This window comes from Gnatocerus cornutus, chromosome 2 (genome assembly GCF_029298725.1).
Source record: "Gnatocerus cornutus isolate USDA-ARS CGAHR chromosome 2, icGnaCorn1.1, whole genome shotgun sequence".
Lineage (NCBI taxonomy): Eukaryota > Metazoa > Arthropoda > Insecta > Coleoptera > Tenebrionidae > Gnatocerus > Gnatocerus cornutus.
Window position 1 is genome coordinate 8787726 of NC_142234.1, and position 13825 is coordinate 8801550.

The 13825-nt window shown below is 34.8% G+C and overlaps 7 protein-coding genes across 7 annotated transcripts; 2 read left to right on the forward strand and 5 right to left on the reverse strand.

Annotated features, from left to right (window-relative positions):
- Positions 1 to 1975, reverse strand: LOC148178673 (luciferin 4-monooxygenase-like). Its single transcript, XM_088029451.1, has 5 exons — positions 1723 to 1975; positions 1160 to 1677; positions 949 to 1108; positions 613 to 900; positions 1 to 567 (listed from the first exon to the last, which is right to left on the reverse strand). The coding sequence occupies exons 1-5, from the start codon at positions 1834 to 1836 to the stop codon at positions 1 to 3; spliced, it is 1647 nt and encodes a 548-aa protein (XP_087885577.1). The 5' UTR covers positions 1837 to 1975.
- A 181-nt stretch (positions 1976 to 2156) lies between these two features.
- Positions 2157 to 4315, reverse strand: LOC148178674 (uncharacterized). The gene is made up of 5 exons (XM_088029355.1): positions 3937 to 4315; positions 3374 to 3891; positions 3163 to 3319; positions 2826 to 3113; positions 2157 to 2773 (listed from the first exon to the last, which is right to left on the reverse strand). The coding sequence occupies exons 1-5, from the start codon at positions 4045 to 4047 to the stop codon at positions 2243 to 2245; spliced, it is 1605 nt and encodes a 534-aa protein (XP_087885481.1). The 5' UTR covers positions 4048 to 4315; the 3' UTR covers positions 2157 to 2242.
- Positions 4316 to 4641: 326 nt separating this feature from the next.
- LOC148178675 (luciferin 4-monooxygenase-like) lies at positions 4642 to 6840 on the reverse strand. Its single transcript, XM_088029699.1, has 5 exons — positions 6308 to 6840; positions 5741 to 6258; positions 5537 to 5696; positions 5206 to 5493; positions 4642 to 5155 (listed from the first exon to the last, which is right to left on the reverse strand). The coding sequence occupies exons 1-5, from the start codon at positions 6416 to 6418 to the stop codon at positions 4646 to 4648; spliced, it is 1587 nt and encodes a 528-aa protein (XP_087885825.1). The 5' UTR covers positions 6419 to 6840; the 3' UTR covers positions 4642 to 4645.
- A 955-nt stretch (positions 6841 to 7795) lies between these two features.
- On the forward strand, positions 7796 to 9841 carry LOC148178676 (luciferin 4-monooxygenase-like). Its single transcript, XM_088030724.1, has 4 exons — positions 7796 to 7952; positions 7996 to 8510; positions 8818 to 8974; positions 9017 to 9841. Exons 1-4 carry the CDS (start codon positions 7842 to 7844, stop codon positions 9806 to 9808), a joined length of 1575 nt encoding a protein of 524 aa, XP_087886850.1. The 5' UTR covers positions 7796 to 7841; the 3' UTR covers positions 9809 to 9841.
- Positions 9842 to 9910: 69 nt separating this feature from the next.
- LOC148178677 (chymotrypsin inhibitor-like) lies at positions 9911 to 10542 on the reverse strand. Its single transcript, XM_088030726.1, has 2 exons — positions 10163 to 10542; positions 9911 to 10113 (listed from the first exon to the last, which is right to left on the reverse strand). Exons 1-2 carry the CDS (start codon positions 10218 to 10220, stop codon positions 9938 to 9940), a joined length of 234 nt encoding a protein of 77 aa, XP_087886852.1. The 5' UTR covers positions 10221 to 10542; the 3' UTR covers positions 9911 to 9937.
- Positions 10543 to 10921: 379 nt separating this feature from the next.
- LOC148178678 (chymotrypsin inhibitor-like) lies at positions 10922 to 11294 on the reverse strand. The gene is made up of 2 exons (XM_088030725.1): positions 11185 to 11294; positions 10922 to 11125 (listed from the first exon to the last, which is right to left on the reverse strand). The coding sequence occupies exons 1-2, from the start codon at positions 11246 to 11248 to the stop codon at positions 10944 to 10946; spliced, it is 246 nt and encodes an 81-aa protein (XP_087886851.1). The 5' UTR covers positions 11249 to 11294; the 3' UTR covers positions 10922 to 10943.
- Positions 11295 to 11893: 599 nt separating this feature from the next.
- Positions 11894 to 13781, forward strand: LOC148178679 (luciferin 4-monooxygenase-like). Its single transcript, XM_088029452.1, has 6 exons — positions 11894 to 12065; positions 12119 to 12636; positions 12682 to 12844; positions 12892 to 13176; positions 13224 to 13726; positions 13769 to 13781. Exons 1-6 carry the CDS (start codon positions 11958 to 11960, stop codon positions 13779 to 13781), a joined length of 1590 nt encoding a protein of 529 aa, XP_087885578.1. The 5' UTR covers positions 11894 to 11957.
- The last annotated feature ends 44 nt before the right edge of the window (positions 13782 to 13825 follow it).

Consider the following 13825-nt stretch of genomic DNA (forward strand, 5'->3'; position numbering starts at 1 on the left):
TTAATTATTCGATTTGTGAAATAAAACGGACGAATATAAGAATTCCTCTTTATTTTTTCTTAAAATTCTAGCAACAATATCTAAAACTTCTGTCTTAACGACTCTACCAATTGATGTCCTAGGCAGACTCTCCAAGAATACAATGCCACCTCTCAGTCTTTCAACAGTCGCAACTCTTTTTCTCAAGAAATCGTCGATTTCTTTCTCTCTTAGATTGCAATTGTTGTGCAACACTATGACTGCAGCTGGTGCTTCACCATCTTCTCCCCACGGGACCCCCACAACTACCGCTTCTTTAACGTCTGGAAGCTCCAACAATACATTTTCAATTAAAGAAGGGATGATATGCCACGACTGATATATAAATGTTTCTCTAATTTTTCCCATCACATACACACATCCATCTTCATCATAATATCCGATGTCTCTACTTTTACAAAATCCGTCGTCATCGTAAGCGACCGAAGAGTCACTTGTATAGTAACCTTTCATGAGGAATGATGACTTGAGACGAATTTCACCCTTCTGGTAGGCCGGCAGAGTTTTTCCTGTATCGAGATCGCTTATCTAAAAATTAAAAGTAAACAGTGGCCGAAATGACAATGATGAAACCTTAAGCTGCATTTCCGGCGCCACTTTCCCGGATGAAGACAGTTTGTACTTTACGAGATCGCGATGATGTTGTGGACAGAAGACTGTACATATTCCAGCTTCGGAAGTTTCATATAATAAGCTGATGAATGCAGTTCTAAAAAGGTCAGACATCTGTTGGAACTGGGAAGCTGGCATCGTGGAGCCATCACAAAAAATGACTTTGAGAGAGGAAGTATCATACTGAGACGGTTTAGGGAAGTTTGTGAGGCTGTAGGTTAAAACAGGGTCGGTGAAGATGCATCCAATCTAAAACTGGAATTGTTATACATGACGATTGAAGACAAGAAAGAGTACCTTGTGCTTTTCGATTATTTTGAAGACGTCTTCAGTAGTGAATGTGCTCCGTAAGAAGATTCTATACGTGCCGTGTTTAAAAGAACATGTTAAAAGCAGCATCGCCGATATCCAGTAGAAGGAATTAAAGTGTAGGATGGCTTCTTTGATTCCAATGAAACTAATGAAGGATGCCTTTAGAAGAGTAAAAGATAATAATACTGCTACTTACAACATTTGGTTTGCTATCATAAGGAACGAGTAATGTGAGTGACAAATTGTCTTCGGTAAGCCGGTAGGGCCGCTGCTGAAGAACATAACAGCGACGTCATCAGGATCAACCTTTGCTGGTTTAAACTCATCTTCATCTTGTCGTTCTTTGGTAAACTCAGAAAAACAAGTGTACTTTTCTGTTTTCCCGAAAACAACAATTTCAGATTCGAAATCAACACCAATCAAACTATCTTCAATTAAATGAAGAGCAGCCTTTTCAACGAAGATAATCTTTGGTTTCACCAAACAAAGCAAATATTTAGTATGTCGAACAGATAGTGACGGCTCCAAATTCGAAACTTTTGCACCAAGATAGAAACCAGCAAGTATTGGAATTATAGTGTCTAAAATATTTGAGCAACAAAGGGTTATTACATCATTTTGACAAATTCTTCGTTCTTTTAACGCAAGGGCCGTTCTTACGCTTCTTTGGATCACACTAAAGTAGGTTTCGGACTCGTTAGTAGAACCGTCAATCTAAAAAAGAACGATAATATGAGTTTCAGGAACAGTTCTGCTTACCTGGCAAATTTGGTTCTTGAATTTGTCCCCATATTCGAAAAAAAAATCTCCAAGGCTTGTTTTCGGGACCGGGTGTTTAAATTTTGGACCTCGTAACACATAGGGATCGTCCATGTTGACATTTAGACTTGTTAGTTTGTTTTATTGATAAGAATTGTGTAACATTGATAATCTTTTTTAATGAGCAGTATCTTGCTTGTAGCGTTTTTTAAACAATTATAAGGTATAATTATATCACCGCAGACGTTTAAGCGAACGGGAACATTGAAATCTTTATCTAGTACTTACAGGTACTTACTCTTATCTATAATAAAATTATCGTTCTGCAGTACTTAGCTATAGATTTATGGTTATTATAACACCGTTACCTCTTTTTTAAATATTTAAAATTACTGAAATGACCAAAACGATAAATATTCAACAAAAAACACTGATTGTGAGTTTATTTATTTATTGTAGATATGTATAGAAGATATATTTTGATAAAATTACTAAACATAGGTAGGTATTACATATAGATTTATTGCGTTTTAGATGAATGATCCTTAAATTTCATAACAAAGTCCCTAACTTCTTTCCTTACTATCTTTCCTGTCGGTGTTCTAGGTAAACCATTGGCGAACGTAACTCCTCCTCTGAGTCTCTCTCTGTCCGCGACTCGCTCCCTTAAAAACGCATCAATTTCTTCTTCATTAAGAGTAAAACCGTCCTTAAGCACCACACAAGCTGCTGGTACTTCGCCGTCCTTAACATGTGGAAGCCCAAACACTGCCACTTCTTTTATAACTGGATGTTCTAATAGCACTGCTTCTATTGTTGATGGAATAATATGCCACGACTGGTACTTGAACATCTCTTTGATTCTATCGATGACATAGACACATCCATCAGTATCGTAATAACCAATGTCTCCTGTTTTCAAAAAACCGTCTTTGTCGAAAGCTTGGGAAGAGTCTCCATGGTAGTACCCTTTCATCATAGAGAGACATTTTAGCCGTATTTCTCCCTTCTGGTCAGGACCAAGTAATGCTTCAGTGTCAGAATCAACAATCTTAAATGAATAAAAATGATCGGGTTGAGGTTGACTGATTGGTTTTAGCTACCTTCATTTGGATGCCTGGTGCTGGTGTACCACATGAAGACAATTTTTTTTCAGCTAATTTTTTTTCAACTTTACTGTCGAAACATCCAACAATGCCTATCTCGGACATTCCGTAACCAAGAAGAGGAAGGGCGTTTGAGAAAATATCGCCCATTTTTTTCATTTGAGAAGGTGTTATCGGCGAACCGGCAAACAAAAGTACTTTCACAGACGAAGTGTCATATTGAGGTGCTCGTTCAAAACTTGTAAACTTGTATGCTAAAACCGTCGTAAGAAAAATGCAGGAAGCCTACAACTTGCTTTAGTTAGCATTTTTTTTTTATTTTTTTACGATTTACCTTGTATTTTTCAATTACTTTGAAACTGTCTTCAATACTAATATTGCGACTGAAAATTCTATAAGTCCCCGATTTGAAGCAAGTGGTCATGACCATCAGTGCGGTCATCCAGTAGAACGCAGTGAAGTGGTAAATCGGCTCATTTAAACCAGTTTGACTATAAATTTTTTAGTAAAATACTGAGGATCAATATCAATATGAGCACACTTACTACATCTGCAGTGTCGCATAAAGAAAAGAACGATGCGAATGGCTTATAGCTTTCGGTAATCCAGTGGTACCACTGCTAAAGAGCATAAGAGCGTCGTCGTTAACATCAACTTCTACAGGTTGAAACACTTTTTCGCTCTCTTGAGGTTTTTCCCAGTCCGAGAAAGACGAGTATTGTTTAGAGTGCCCAAAAACAACAATTTCTGTTTGGAATTCGGCACCGTCCAAACTCTCCTCGATCAAACCTACGGCAGACTCTTCAACAAAAATAACTCTTGGTGTTATTAAAGAAAGAAGATGTTTGGTGTGGCGTACAGATAATGATCCTTCTAAATTTGACACTTTGGCGCCTAAGTAATAAGCAGCCAGCATCGGAATAGTGTTGTCTAACGTGTTAGCACAGCATAAAGTAATGGAATCTTTGGATGTTACTCCTTTTTTCTGCATAGCGATGGCCACTCTGGTACTACGTAGTTTTACACTGCCGTAAGTTTCCGTTTTATGGATAGTACCATCAATCTGGTAGATCACAATTAAAACAGTTTATAAAGAGTAAGGACTCACCTGGCAAATTCTGTCTTTGTATTTTTCCGCATTATTGAAAAAAAATTGCCCCATGCTACCCTCATCTACAGGGTACTTAAATTCAGGCCCTCGAAGTACTCTCGCGGCCATGTTGATGCAAATTGTGGTAATGGGACCCAAATAAGGAGATAATAAGCGCGTGGTGCGACGCTCTTAGAGGTTCATCACAAAATCTGCTTCGTCATCTGATAAATGTAAACACATCATGTTAAATTAGAAGATAAATAGTTGAGACTGATAACTCTATTTTGATTGCTTATGATGAAAAAACCAACTATTTTAACTGAACACATTCTACAGTTATTTAGGTGTCATTCTTTGCGTTGTTATTTAACACCACTTAAAGTAACAATTAGTTTAATACACTTCTTTAAATTAAGTACAAAAATTGATTCTAAATGCAGTTGTGCAAAATTATACGTTGGTCTAGGCATGTAATAAGTTTCTTTGACTATCCAGCAGTCATAATAAGCTCGTGTCTTTCACAATGTTCTTACTAATATATCCATACTTAAAATAATGACATTATTATTTTGTTTACATTTCTTAGCCAACAGGGTAGACAACTTACATTACATTTTATTACAAGGAAGTCTACTAATTTGCACCTGTTCATCGTAGTAGGAGTTTAAACAACTACATATTATAAATAAGCTTTATTTTAACAATTGATTTGAATTTCAAAATCTCATGTCGACTTAACAACAATTTTCTTTATCTCATTTCTATTTAACTTTCCTGTTGGTGTTTTAGGCAAATTTGGAACGAAAATAACACCACCTCTTAATTGTTCCTTGTCTGATACTCTTTCAGCCACAAACTTCTCAATTTCTTCTTTATCAACATTGCAACCTTTTTTTGGTACAACACAAGCCGCAGGTACTTCTCCATCTTCTCCTCTGGGAATTCCAAAAACAACAGTCTCTTTAACAGCTGGATGCTCCATTAGCACTTTTTCTATGGCTGTCGGTACTATATGCCAAGATTTATACTTGAACATCTCTTTGATGCGTTCGATGATGTAAACGCAACCATCATCGTCGTAGTACCCAACATCTCCACTCTTAAGAAAGCCATCCTTATCGAAAGACGACGAATTGTCGGTACCGTAGTACCCTGTCATTGCACCTGGAGATTTAATTCGAATTTCCCCTTTTTGATTAGAACCAAGAATTTCGTCAGTGTCAGGATTGGCAACCTAGAATTTTTAGATAACTTAAAACTTTGACTAAGAATATTTGTACCTACTTTAAGAAGAGTTTGAGGTGCAACTTTACCACAAGAACCAATTTTTGTATTGATCAAAGATTTGTCTTTTTGACGGTCGAAAACTGTGACCATACCAGTTTCAGTCATTCCATAACCAAAAATGATCTGAGCTTTTGGAAACAAAAGCGAGAGTTTCTTAAATTGGTCGGGACTTATAGCAGTACCACCTGTCAGCAACAATTGTAAGGAAGAAACGTCGTATTTTTGTGGCTCTGAGACTCTTGTGAGTTCGTAGGTGTAGATCGGTGCAATGAAAAGAGAATTTAGCTAAAAGACGTTAGTTTGAACTTGATATTTTATTAATTGATACCTTGTATTTTTCAATCATCTTGAACATGTTTTCTCCATCAGCAGTACGTCCAAAAATTCTGGTGCCACCAGTCATGAAGCAAGTTGTTAACATTATGAGGCCAGATATCCAGTACATGGTAGTGAAATGTAACATTCGATCCACAGTAAACCCACAATGACTACAAAAAATTACGTTTTTGGTAACAAAACAATTCTAACTTACAATGTAATTTCTGTTAGCTTCAAAAAGCTGTAGTGGCTATGACAAATCGCCTTTGGTAACCCGGTAGTACCACTGCTGAAGAACATAATCGCTGTATCATGAATATCAACATCTGCTGGTCTGAAGTCACTTTCGCCATCACAGGGTTGAACCAATTCCGAAAATGTCGCATATTTCTCAGATTTTCCAAATACAACAATTTCGCTTTTAAGGTCAGCCTCATTCAAACAACCCTCGATCAATTCCAGCGATTCTTTTTCTACGAAAACGAACTTGGGAGTTACCAACCCTAGAAGATGCTTCGTATTCCTGCCAGACAGCGTCGGATCAAGATTTGCTACTTTTGCTCCAAGAAACAAAGCCGCTATCATCGGTATTGTGTTATCAAGACTATTATAGGAACATAAACAAATAACATCGTTGGAAGTGACCCCTTGTTTCTGTAGATTTAACGCCAAACGAACACTTCTCTCCTTGACATTCCGGTACGTCTCTGACTGATCCAAATCAGCATCAATCTAAAATTTATGGTAAAGAATTTATGACGAAAAGTTGGGAAATACATACGTGACAAATTTTCTCCCCATATTTGCTGGCACAGTTGAAAAGAAATTCACCGATACTTAATTTGTTCAAAGTTGAGGTAAAAGCCGTTCCTTGAAGGATAGTAGCAGCCATGGTAACACTTATAAAGAGTAAAGAGTTGGGGCTTATATATCACTCTTTTAGTAAATGATGTTTACAATGCATAAGTACATAAAGGCAGAAAACAACGATGATGCAGCAAATTGTGAAATAAACAGAAGACAGAAGTTCGTTGAAACATTTTTATCTAAATTAAATAACATTTTAAATATAAAACAAATGTGTGATTGTTAGACTTTTATATTTTGTCTTGTGATAATCGTTTATTGGTCTCATAAAATGAAAATAAACGAAGTTTTTCAATTAAAAAAAATTCCTATGTTACCCGTGATTTGTCGTAATTTATAATAATTAAATTAGGTACTAATATGTCTTCTCATCAGTTCAGTTTCATTTTCAGCTATGAACTTTATGTTGAAAGAAGTACTAATGAGATTATTATAGATATCTCAACGCCAAAGTTCATGTAAATCGCTACATAAGTAGTATTGTTACACATCTAATTTTGTCTGACATAAACTTTATTTTATCTACGACAGTTTAGAAAGTCGGCACTTTTTGCACATATTATCGTTCAAAAAATACGTGGTTAGTGAACTTGTGCAATAAAAAGCAATACAAGTTTTATTGCACGATTTTTACTTAGATACGTCAAATCAGCAGTCAAATCGTATTTTCCTAATTTGTATTTAAAACATTCCCAAGTTGCTATGGAAACAAAGCTATTTTAGCATTCTGAATCAAAATTGGATATTATAGCACTGAAAACAAAAGCGGAAATAGCGAAAATATCTCTGTTACAAGAACAAGTTAGGAAAAATAGTATAAAAACCTCGTTTATAAGGCAATTAAGGCACTCATCCTTTAGATTCGTGCTTTAAAATTTGCCTTATGAAACTCGGTGTTTTAATATAGTATTATTTTAACACTTGATACAGATGATTTTTAATTATCTGATTTTATAAATTAGAAATGTAGACCAATCACAGATAAACTCTTGTAAAATACACGTTTAAGAAGTTTCTTTATGGCATTCATGGTCTTTAAAATCAGCCACACTTATGCAATAAAGCCTAATTTTTTAAACTTGTGTCTTAAATAACTATTTATTACCTAATTTAATTATTACTGTTGACAATGACATAATATAAAAGAACGCAGAAGATTTTTTATATTGCTTTGTTTAATAAATTTACTCAATAGCACACAACACTGAAAATCTGTCTCATAAATGCAAAATATTTTAACTTAAAAATCTTTTTTTTTAAATCATTTTAGTAGTGATTCTAGTCCTAGGTAAATACTTTTTTCTATTGATATAAATTGCTGAATTCAAAGTTTTTCAGAGGTTATCGACTCTGTAACTATAAATTAACATTCTTCCTAGTAGATGAAATTGTTAAATACCAATTCTGCTTTCGACACTTGCGCCAACACCGCATAACTGCAACGAAAAATGTCCGCTCGAGTGCTAGAAGGACCTAAAACCGCATTCCCAATTCGAGAGAAGAGCTTAGGTCATTTCCTTTTCAACCGTTGCACCAAATGGAGCGAACGAGTTTGCCAGGTAAAACGCAACTCTTTTAACCCTCTCTAATTTAAGGTTCTAGATTGATGGTACCTCTAATCAATCCGAAACTTATGGTAGTGTTAAATTACGAACCACCCGCTTAGCTATCGAGTTTCAACGAAAAAATGTTGCTCCTGAAGATGTCATTGTCGTTTGTTCCGAAAATACTTTAGATAACATGATTCCTATCATAGCTGGGCTTTATGTTGGTGCAATTATTGCGAATTTGGATCCTAGTCTTTCTGTCAGGCATACTAAGCATTTATTGGCATTGGTGAAACCGAAAATGGTTTTCGTAGATGAAGCGTCTGTTAAGTTGATTGAAGATAGTTTGGAGAGTGAAGTTAAAACAGAGATGGTAGTCTTCGGATCATCAACAAAGTATTCAACGTTTAAGAACTTAATTAAAAAACAAAAACAAGAAGAAAAATTTGTGCCTGTGGATGTACATCTTGATAGTTTAGCTTTAATGTTTTTTAGCAGTGGGACCACTGGACTTCCGAAAGCTATTTGTCATTCCCATCGAAACTACTTCTCAGTTGTTGACCAAACAAGGTAACTTCAAATTAATTATGGTATCAATTGAGGTGTTATTTTTCAAAACTCAATAAATCCATTTTTCATAAATTTTTACAAGGGTTTAGAAAAAACAATCATTTTTTCAATTTTCTTCAAATTTACTTCAATTATTTTGGCATAAGAAGGTAACACAATGTTTTAGCAAGAGGTTTTTTACTGAATAAAATATACATATTGTCAGATTTACACAAAATAATCTCAAATTCACATCAAACCCACTCTCAGTCAAAATTGGATTTATTGAGTTTTAAAAAATAACTCCTCAATTCCGCATTCTTTGTAGTTACGCCGGGTGGGACGAAGACGTTTTTCATTTTACCACTTTTTACTGGAATACTGCAATGATGATACTACTAGGTTGTTTCAACCGTGGCAGTTACAGAATTTTTTGTCGTAACATCACTTCTGAAGAAATTTTCAAAATTATTGAAACTTACAAGGTAAAAACCGCTCAAAAGTTTTGTTTTTAATTTATTTTTCAGATCAAATCCATGTTCATGGCTCCGGTTCTAACATTTAAATTAACACAATTTGAAAACTCTGCACGTTACGACACTTCTTCTGTTAAAACAATGTCTATGGCTGGTACTCCCATGACTGTTCCTCAAATTAAAAAGGTAAAATCTCTTTTTCCTAAAGCACATACCACGTTGTTGTACGGAATGACAGAAATTGGGATAGCCACAGTTTTCCATCCTTTAGACGACAAAGACAATATCAAAATATCTTCATGTGGAAAACCAGGTCCTGACGTCAAACTCAAAGTTGTGGATGATAATGGGAAGATTCTACCTCCAAACCAGAAGGGAGAAATCTGCGTTTGGTCGCCATCTTTGATGAAAGGTTACTATAAATTGGATTCTTCTGAAATCTTCGACCACGAAGGATTCTTGAAAACTGGCGATATCGGTTACTACGACGAAGACGACTGTCTTTACGTCATTGAACGGATCAAAGAAATGTTCAGATATCAATCTTGGCACATTATTCCATCGTTTCTAGAAGCAGTGTTAGTTGAACACCCAGCTATCAATGAAGCGGTGGTTTTTGGTATTCCTGACGAAGTAGATGATGAGGTACCTGCAGCTTGTGTGGTTTTAAAAAACGGCACCACTTTGAAGGAACAAGAAATTGATAACTTCTTACGTGAACGAGTTGCTGATAGAGAAAGACTGCGAGCTGGGGTAACTTTCGTTGACTCGTTACCGAAGACTCCAACAGGAAAAGTTATTAGAAGCAAAGTCAGAGAGTTTGTTATCAGTCTTAAAAAGTAAATTTGCTAGTCTAAATACACTTTATTAGTTTAACAGTTTTTTTCTTAACACATTTTTCTTTAGAATTCAAAATAAAACCATTTTTACACTGACAAACTACTCTACAAGAATCGATACTTTATTGGTCGTTTAACAGTTTTTTTCTTCAATACATTTTCCTTTAGAATTCAAAATAAAACCATTTTTACACTGACAACCTACTTTACAAGAATCGATACAAGCTTGAGAACCTGGTTTTTCTCCACACTTGGGCGGGCAGTGGCTACCACAAGTCGTATACTCTTCATTTTCGCCACAGTTATGATCTGTATTAATGACAATGTATAAAATTCAATTTTAAAGGCGTTGTATTACCTGTGGTGGCGGCGAGAATAAGAGCAGCAGTTATTAAAACCAACAGAGTTGTCTTCATTTTGAAAGCTGGAAACTAACAGGCGCTATTTTTCTATAAAACCTGCCGATATTAGCTTTAATGGTGGGGATCTTTTTTAATTTATTCAAGGTTAACATGTTATTTTACACTGCCCCGCAAAATCGACTTATTCATTTTAAAAATAAAATAAAAATAAAAACTCATTGACGATTCACAATAAATAACTTAATGGGACTTTAATTTGATAGAGCATTTATGGGACAATGCGAAAATGCAAATTAATGTGATGCAGTAGCATTTTGCAATTCTTGCGGAACTAACAGTCACATCAACAGATTTAACGCAAAATGTGGCAAAAAATCATTAACTAAGAAGTGAGAAATTTAATTGAGGAATACTAACTCGTAAAACTCTTGGTAAAAATTACAGCAATTCCCAGTTTTGTTTATTTCTTGTTATTTTTTTTTATGTTTTGATTTTAAATTGCCAAAGTAAGCATGAAATTTGGACCAATTTGAAAAAAAAAAGCGTTAATTTTGCGGTGCAGTGTATTTATTTATTGAAAGATTTTCATCTAGCATGTCATAATATTATATCTGCAGCAACATTATAGTATGTTTGTTTGACCTAAAAGTGAACCTTTATCTACCTAAAAATGTGAAATTACTCAGTTTAGTTCTGTCGAGTTAGATTTGACTATACCAACTCAGGCAAGGAATAAAAAAATTGAAAACGACTAATTTCTGCTCATGAATTTACTCTTTAACAGTTTTCTTCTTTAATACATTTTCCTTCGGAGTTTAAAATGTACCCTTGTTTACACTGACAGCCTATTTTACAAGAAGCAATGCAAGCTTGAATTTTTGATTTCGTTGCACATGTAAGTGGACAGTGAGTCCCGCAGCTCGTAAATTCTTCATTTTCACCACATTTCTGGTTTACACCTAGCAACAACAACAATTAACAATACAGTCGTATTAATAGTAAGAAAGCGTTATCTTACCATCAGCTGCAGAAGCAGCGAAGATAAGTGCAGTGATTACTAGAACCACAAGAGTTGTCTTCATTTTAGTAACTATACAATTTCTGTTGTGGTTTTGTATTTTATGTTCAGCAATGTTTGTCTTGAGAGATTTTTTTTATACAAGGTTAACAAGATAATATTTACTTTACAACATATGGTTACACAACAATAAATCGTTGTGATAATTAAAAAGATGAGAACAGGCGGTAAATATCATTTTAAATATTATTGAAGTATGTTTGTTTGTTTTATCTTCCTAACTTTCCATTTGTAAAATACCTACATACTTACCTACATAGTATAACACTCCTTAGTACATGTTTTGTTGATAAAGTTGTGATTTTTATACTAGGGCTTTAAGCATGACGTCTACATTGTAAAAAAATGTAACTTTTAATAATAATTTACGCGAGATTTTTGTAGCTGAGGATTTGAATGACATTAACTCATGTAAATATTTTTCTAAATTCAATAAAATTATTGACACAGATAAAAAATGTCATGTGTTTGATAACAACTCTAACTAGACAGATTAACATTAAAATTTTAATTTTTGAGAACTGATTAATATAGGAGTATAGTAATAGAGGACCCTAACTATTATTATTGTCGATCAAGAAAGTAATAATTGTAGATTTCTTCTATTTGTTATAACAGCGTTGTTATCTTTATTTGAATTCTACAAAACTAAAAATATAACTCTTTAGATATCAGAATTACTCTCATTTGTTCACAACTCTTACAGCTTAACGATGAGCGCAAAAATTTTAAAAGGTCCTAACTTAAAATATACCCCAACTTCCACATTGGGGCAAGTTTTCTTTAACTGTGCACAAAAACATCACGACAAAATATGTCACGTAAGTTTTATTTTAACGCTTTCAAGTTCAAGTTTACATAAAATGCAAACTAGACTGACTCCAATACCGATGAGCACGAAACATTCTTCAGCATCAAACAAAGAAGTACCAGAGTAGCACTGTCAATGTTGAAACATGGCGTTACTTCTGAGCATGTGATAGTAACATGCTCTTTTGTCAATTTAGACACTCCAGTTCCAATTTTGGCGGCGTTTTTCTTAGGGGCAAAAGTGGCGAATTTAGATCCTACATTATCAGTGCGACATACTTCTCACCTGTTGTCTATCGTCTCTCCACGGATGGTGTTTGTAGAAGAATCGTCTGTTGCTTTGATTGAAGAAAGTCTTCAACTAGCTAAACTAAAAACTGAAATTGTAGTTTTTGGAAAGTCAGCAAAATACATCTCGTTTTCTACGTTTCTTGTTGAACAACCTGGAGAAAATGTGTTTTTGCCTATAGCTGAGGATTTGCGAGACACTGCGATTATGTTCTTCAGTAGTGGTACTACTGGACTTCCTAAGGTTATATGTCATAGCCATCAAAGTTTCCTGTCTCTTGCCTTTTCATTTATGTAAGGATTTCAAGATAGTTTTCTCGATCTCAATATTTGTTTTAGTGAATCTGGAGGACGCTTTGATTCCGTGCTAACGTTCACTTCTTTTTACTGGATCTCGGGAATGCTATATTTCACCGGTTCTTTTGCAGCTGGAGGGCGCAGGATTGTCTGTGGTGGAAACTGGGCACCAGAACAACTTTTTTCTTGCATTGAGAAATATAAGGTAACAAAAAACAAAAAAATTTTGTTCTTACTGTGTTTTTTTTTTAGATTACCTACATGTTTTTGGCTCCAGTGATTCTATCCCAATTGCTCGCTTCTCCTAATTATCACAACTACGATACGTCTTCACTTTTTTCACTTCTTATAACTGGAACACCAGTAAGTCTCTCGTTAATTCGTAAGTTTTACGAGATTTTTAAGAAGACCGATTTAATTTTTGCTTACGGACTCACTGAAGTAGGCGTAGCTACAATGTTACCAACAGATAAAAATAATTTAAGTGAAATAAAAATAGTGTCATCCGGAAAACCAATTTCTGGTTATACGATCAAAGTAAGATTAATCTTTTTGTTTATACGTTGTACGTTAAGAAATTGCAGATTGTAGACACAGAAACTAGAAAAATACTCGAACCACACCAAAAAGGTGAAATCTGTATTAAACCGCTTTCCGCTATGAATGGGTACTACAAAACCGACAGTTCCGACATTTTTGACAAGGACGGTTTTTTGAAAACTGGAGATATTGGTTTTTACGACGAAAAGGAATGTATTTTTGTTGTTGATAGAATCAAAGAAATGTTCAAATATTTATCGTGGCATATAGTACCATCTGCGCTTGAAGTTGTACTTCTTGAACATCCAAATGTTAAAGAAGCGGTGGTGTTTGGTCTTCCAAGAAGTGAAGAAGAAGGGGAGGTACCAACAGCTTGTGTTGTTTTAAAGGACGGTGGCATCGTTACTGAACAAGAAGTTCAAGACTTTCTGGCCGCGAGGGTCTCAGATCGAGAGAGACTTCGAGGAGGAGTGTATTTTTTAAAAGAATTATACCGCACACCCTCGGGGAAGTTGAAAAGAAATGAAATAAAAAATTATGTTATTGAGTTGATTAAAAATAAAATCTAAATTTCAATAATCTATTTTAGTTGTACTTTTTGATAATTACCTAACGTCATAAAAAAACATTTGGATTGTAATTATCA

What these genes read in the sequence shown, in the direction of transcription:
- LOC148178677 (XM_088030726.1), bottom strand. Translation starts at nt 10,220, where the DNA reads ATGAAGACAACTCTGTTGGTTTTAATAACTGCTGCTCTTATTCTCGCC. An exon ending in TATTCTCGCCGCCACCACAG is followed by an intron (nt 10,114 to 10,162) that starts GTAATACAACGC and finishes TCATTAATACAG; the next exon opens with ATCATAACTGTGGCGAAAAT.
- LOC148178675 (XM_088029699.1), bottom strand. Translation starts at nt 6,418, where the DNA reads ATGGCTGCTACTATCCTTCAAGGAACGGCTTTTACCTCAACTTTGAAC. An exon ending in ATGGGGAGAAAATTTGTCAC is followed by an intron (nt 6,259 to 6,307) that starts GTATGTATTTCC and finishes CATAAATTTTAG; the next exon opens with ATTGATGCTGATTTGGATCA. An exon ending in AAGCTAACAGAAATTACATT is followed by an intron (nt 5,697 to 5,740) that starts GTAAGTTAGAAT and finishes AATTTTTTGTAG; the next exon opens with TCATTGTGGGTTTACTGTGG.
- LOC148178674 (XM_088029355.1), bottom strand. Translation starts at nt 4,047, where the DNA reads ATGGCCGCGAGAGTACTTCGAGGGCCTGAATTTAAGTACCCTGTAGAT. An exon ending in TATGCGACACTGCAGATGTA is followed by an intron (nt 3,320 to 3,373) that starts GTAAGTGTGCTC and finishes AAAAATTTATAG; the next exon opens with TCAAACTGGTTTAAATGAGC. An exon ending in AAGTAATTGAAAAATACAAG is followed by an intron (nt 3,114 to 3,162) that starts GTAAATCGTAAA and finishes AGCAAGTTGTAG; the next exon opens with GCTTCCTGCATTTTTCTTAC.
- LOC148178673 (XM_088029451.1), bottom strand. Translation starts at nt 1,836, where the DNA reads ATGGACGATCCCTATGTGTTACGAGGTCCAAAATTTAAACACCCGGTC. An exon ending in ATGATAGCAAACCAAATGTT is followed by an intron (nt 1,109 to 1,159) that starts GTAAGTAGCAGT and finishes ATCCTTCATTAG; the next exon opens with TTTCATTGGAATCAAAGAAG. An exon ending in AAATAATCGAAAAGCACAAG is followed by an intron (nt 901 to 948) that starts GTACTCTTTCTT and finishes TTCCAGTTTTAG; the next exon opens with ATTGGATGCATCTTCACCGA.
- LOC148178676 (XM_088030724.1), top strand. Translation starts at nt 7,842, where the DNA reads ATGTCCGCTCGAGTGCTAGAAGGACCTAAAACCGCATTCCCAATTCGA. An exon ending in TCAGTTGTTGACCAAACAAG is followed by an intron (nt 8,511 to 8,817) that starts GTAACTTCAAAT and finishes CATTCTTTGTAG; the next exon opens with TTACGCCGGGTGGGACGAAG. An exon ending in AAATTATTGAAACTTACAAG is followed by an intron (nt 8,975 to 9,016) that starts GTAAAAACCGCT and finishes TTTATTTTTCAG; the next exon opens with ATCAAATCCATGTTCATGGC.
- LOC148178678 (XM_088030725.1), bottom strand. Translation starts at nt 11,248, where the DNA reads ATGAAGACAACTCTTGTGGTTCTAGTAATCACTGCACTTATCTTCGCT. An exon ending in CGCTGCTTCTGCAGCTGATG is followed by an intron (nt 11,126 to 11,184) that starts GTAAGATAACGC and finishes TGTTGTTGCTAG; the next exon opens with GTGTAAACCAGAAATGTGGT.
- LOC148178679 (XM_088029452.1), top strand. Translation starts at nt 11,958, where the DNA reads ATGAGCGCAAAAATTTTAAAAGGTCCTAACTTAAAATATACCCCAACT. An exon ending in ATCACGACAAAATATGTCAC is followed by an intron (nt 12,066 to 12,118) that starts GTAAGTTTTATT and finishes AATGCAAACTAG; the next exon opens with ACTGACTCCAATACCGATGA. An exon ending in TCTCTTGCCTTTTCATTTAT is followed by an intron (nt 12,637 to 12,681) that starts GTAAGGATTTCA and finishes TATTTGTTTTAG; the next exon opens with TGAATCTGGAGGACGCTTTG.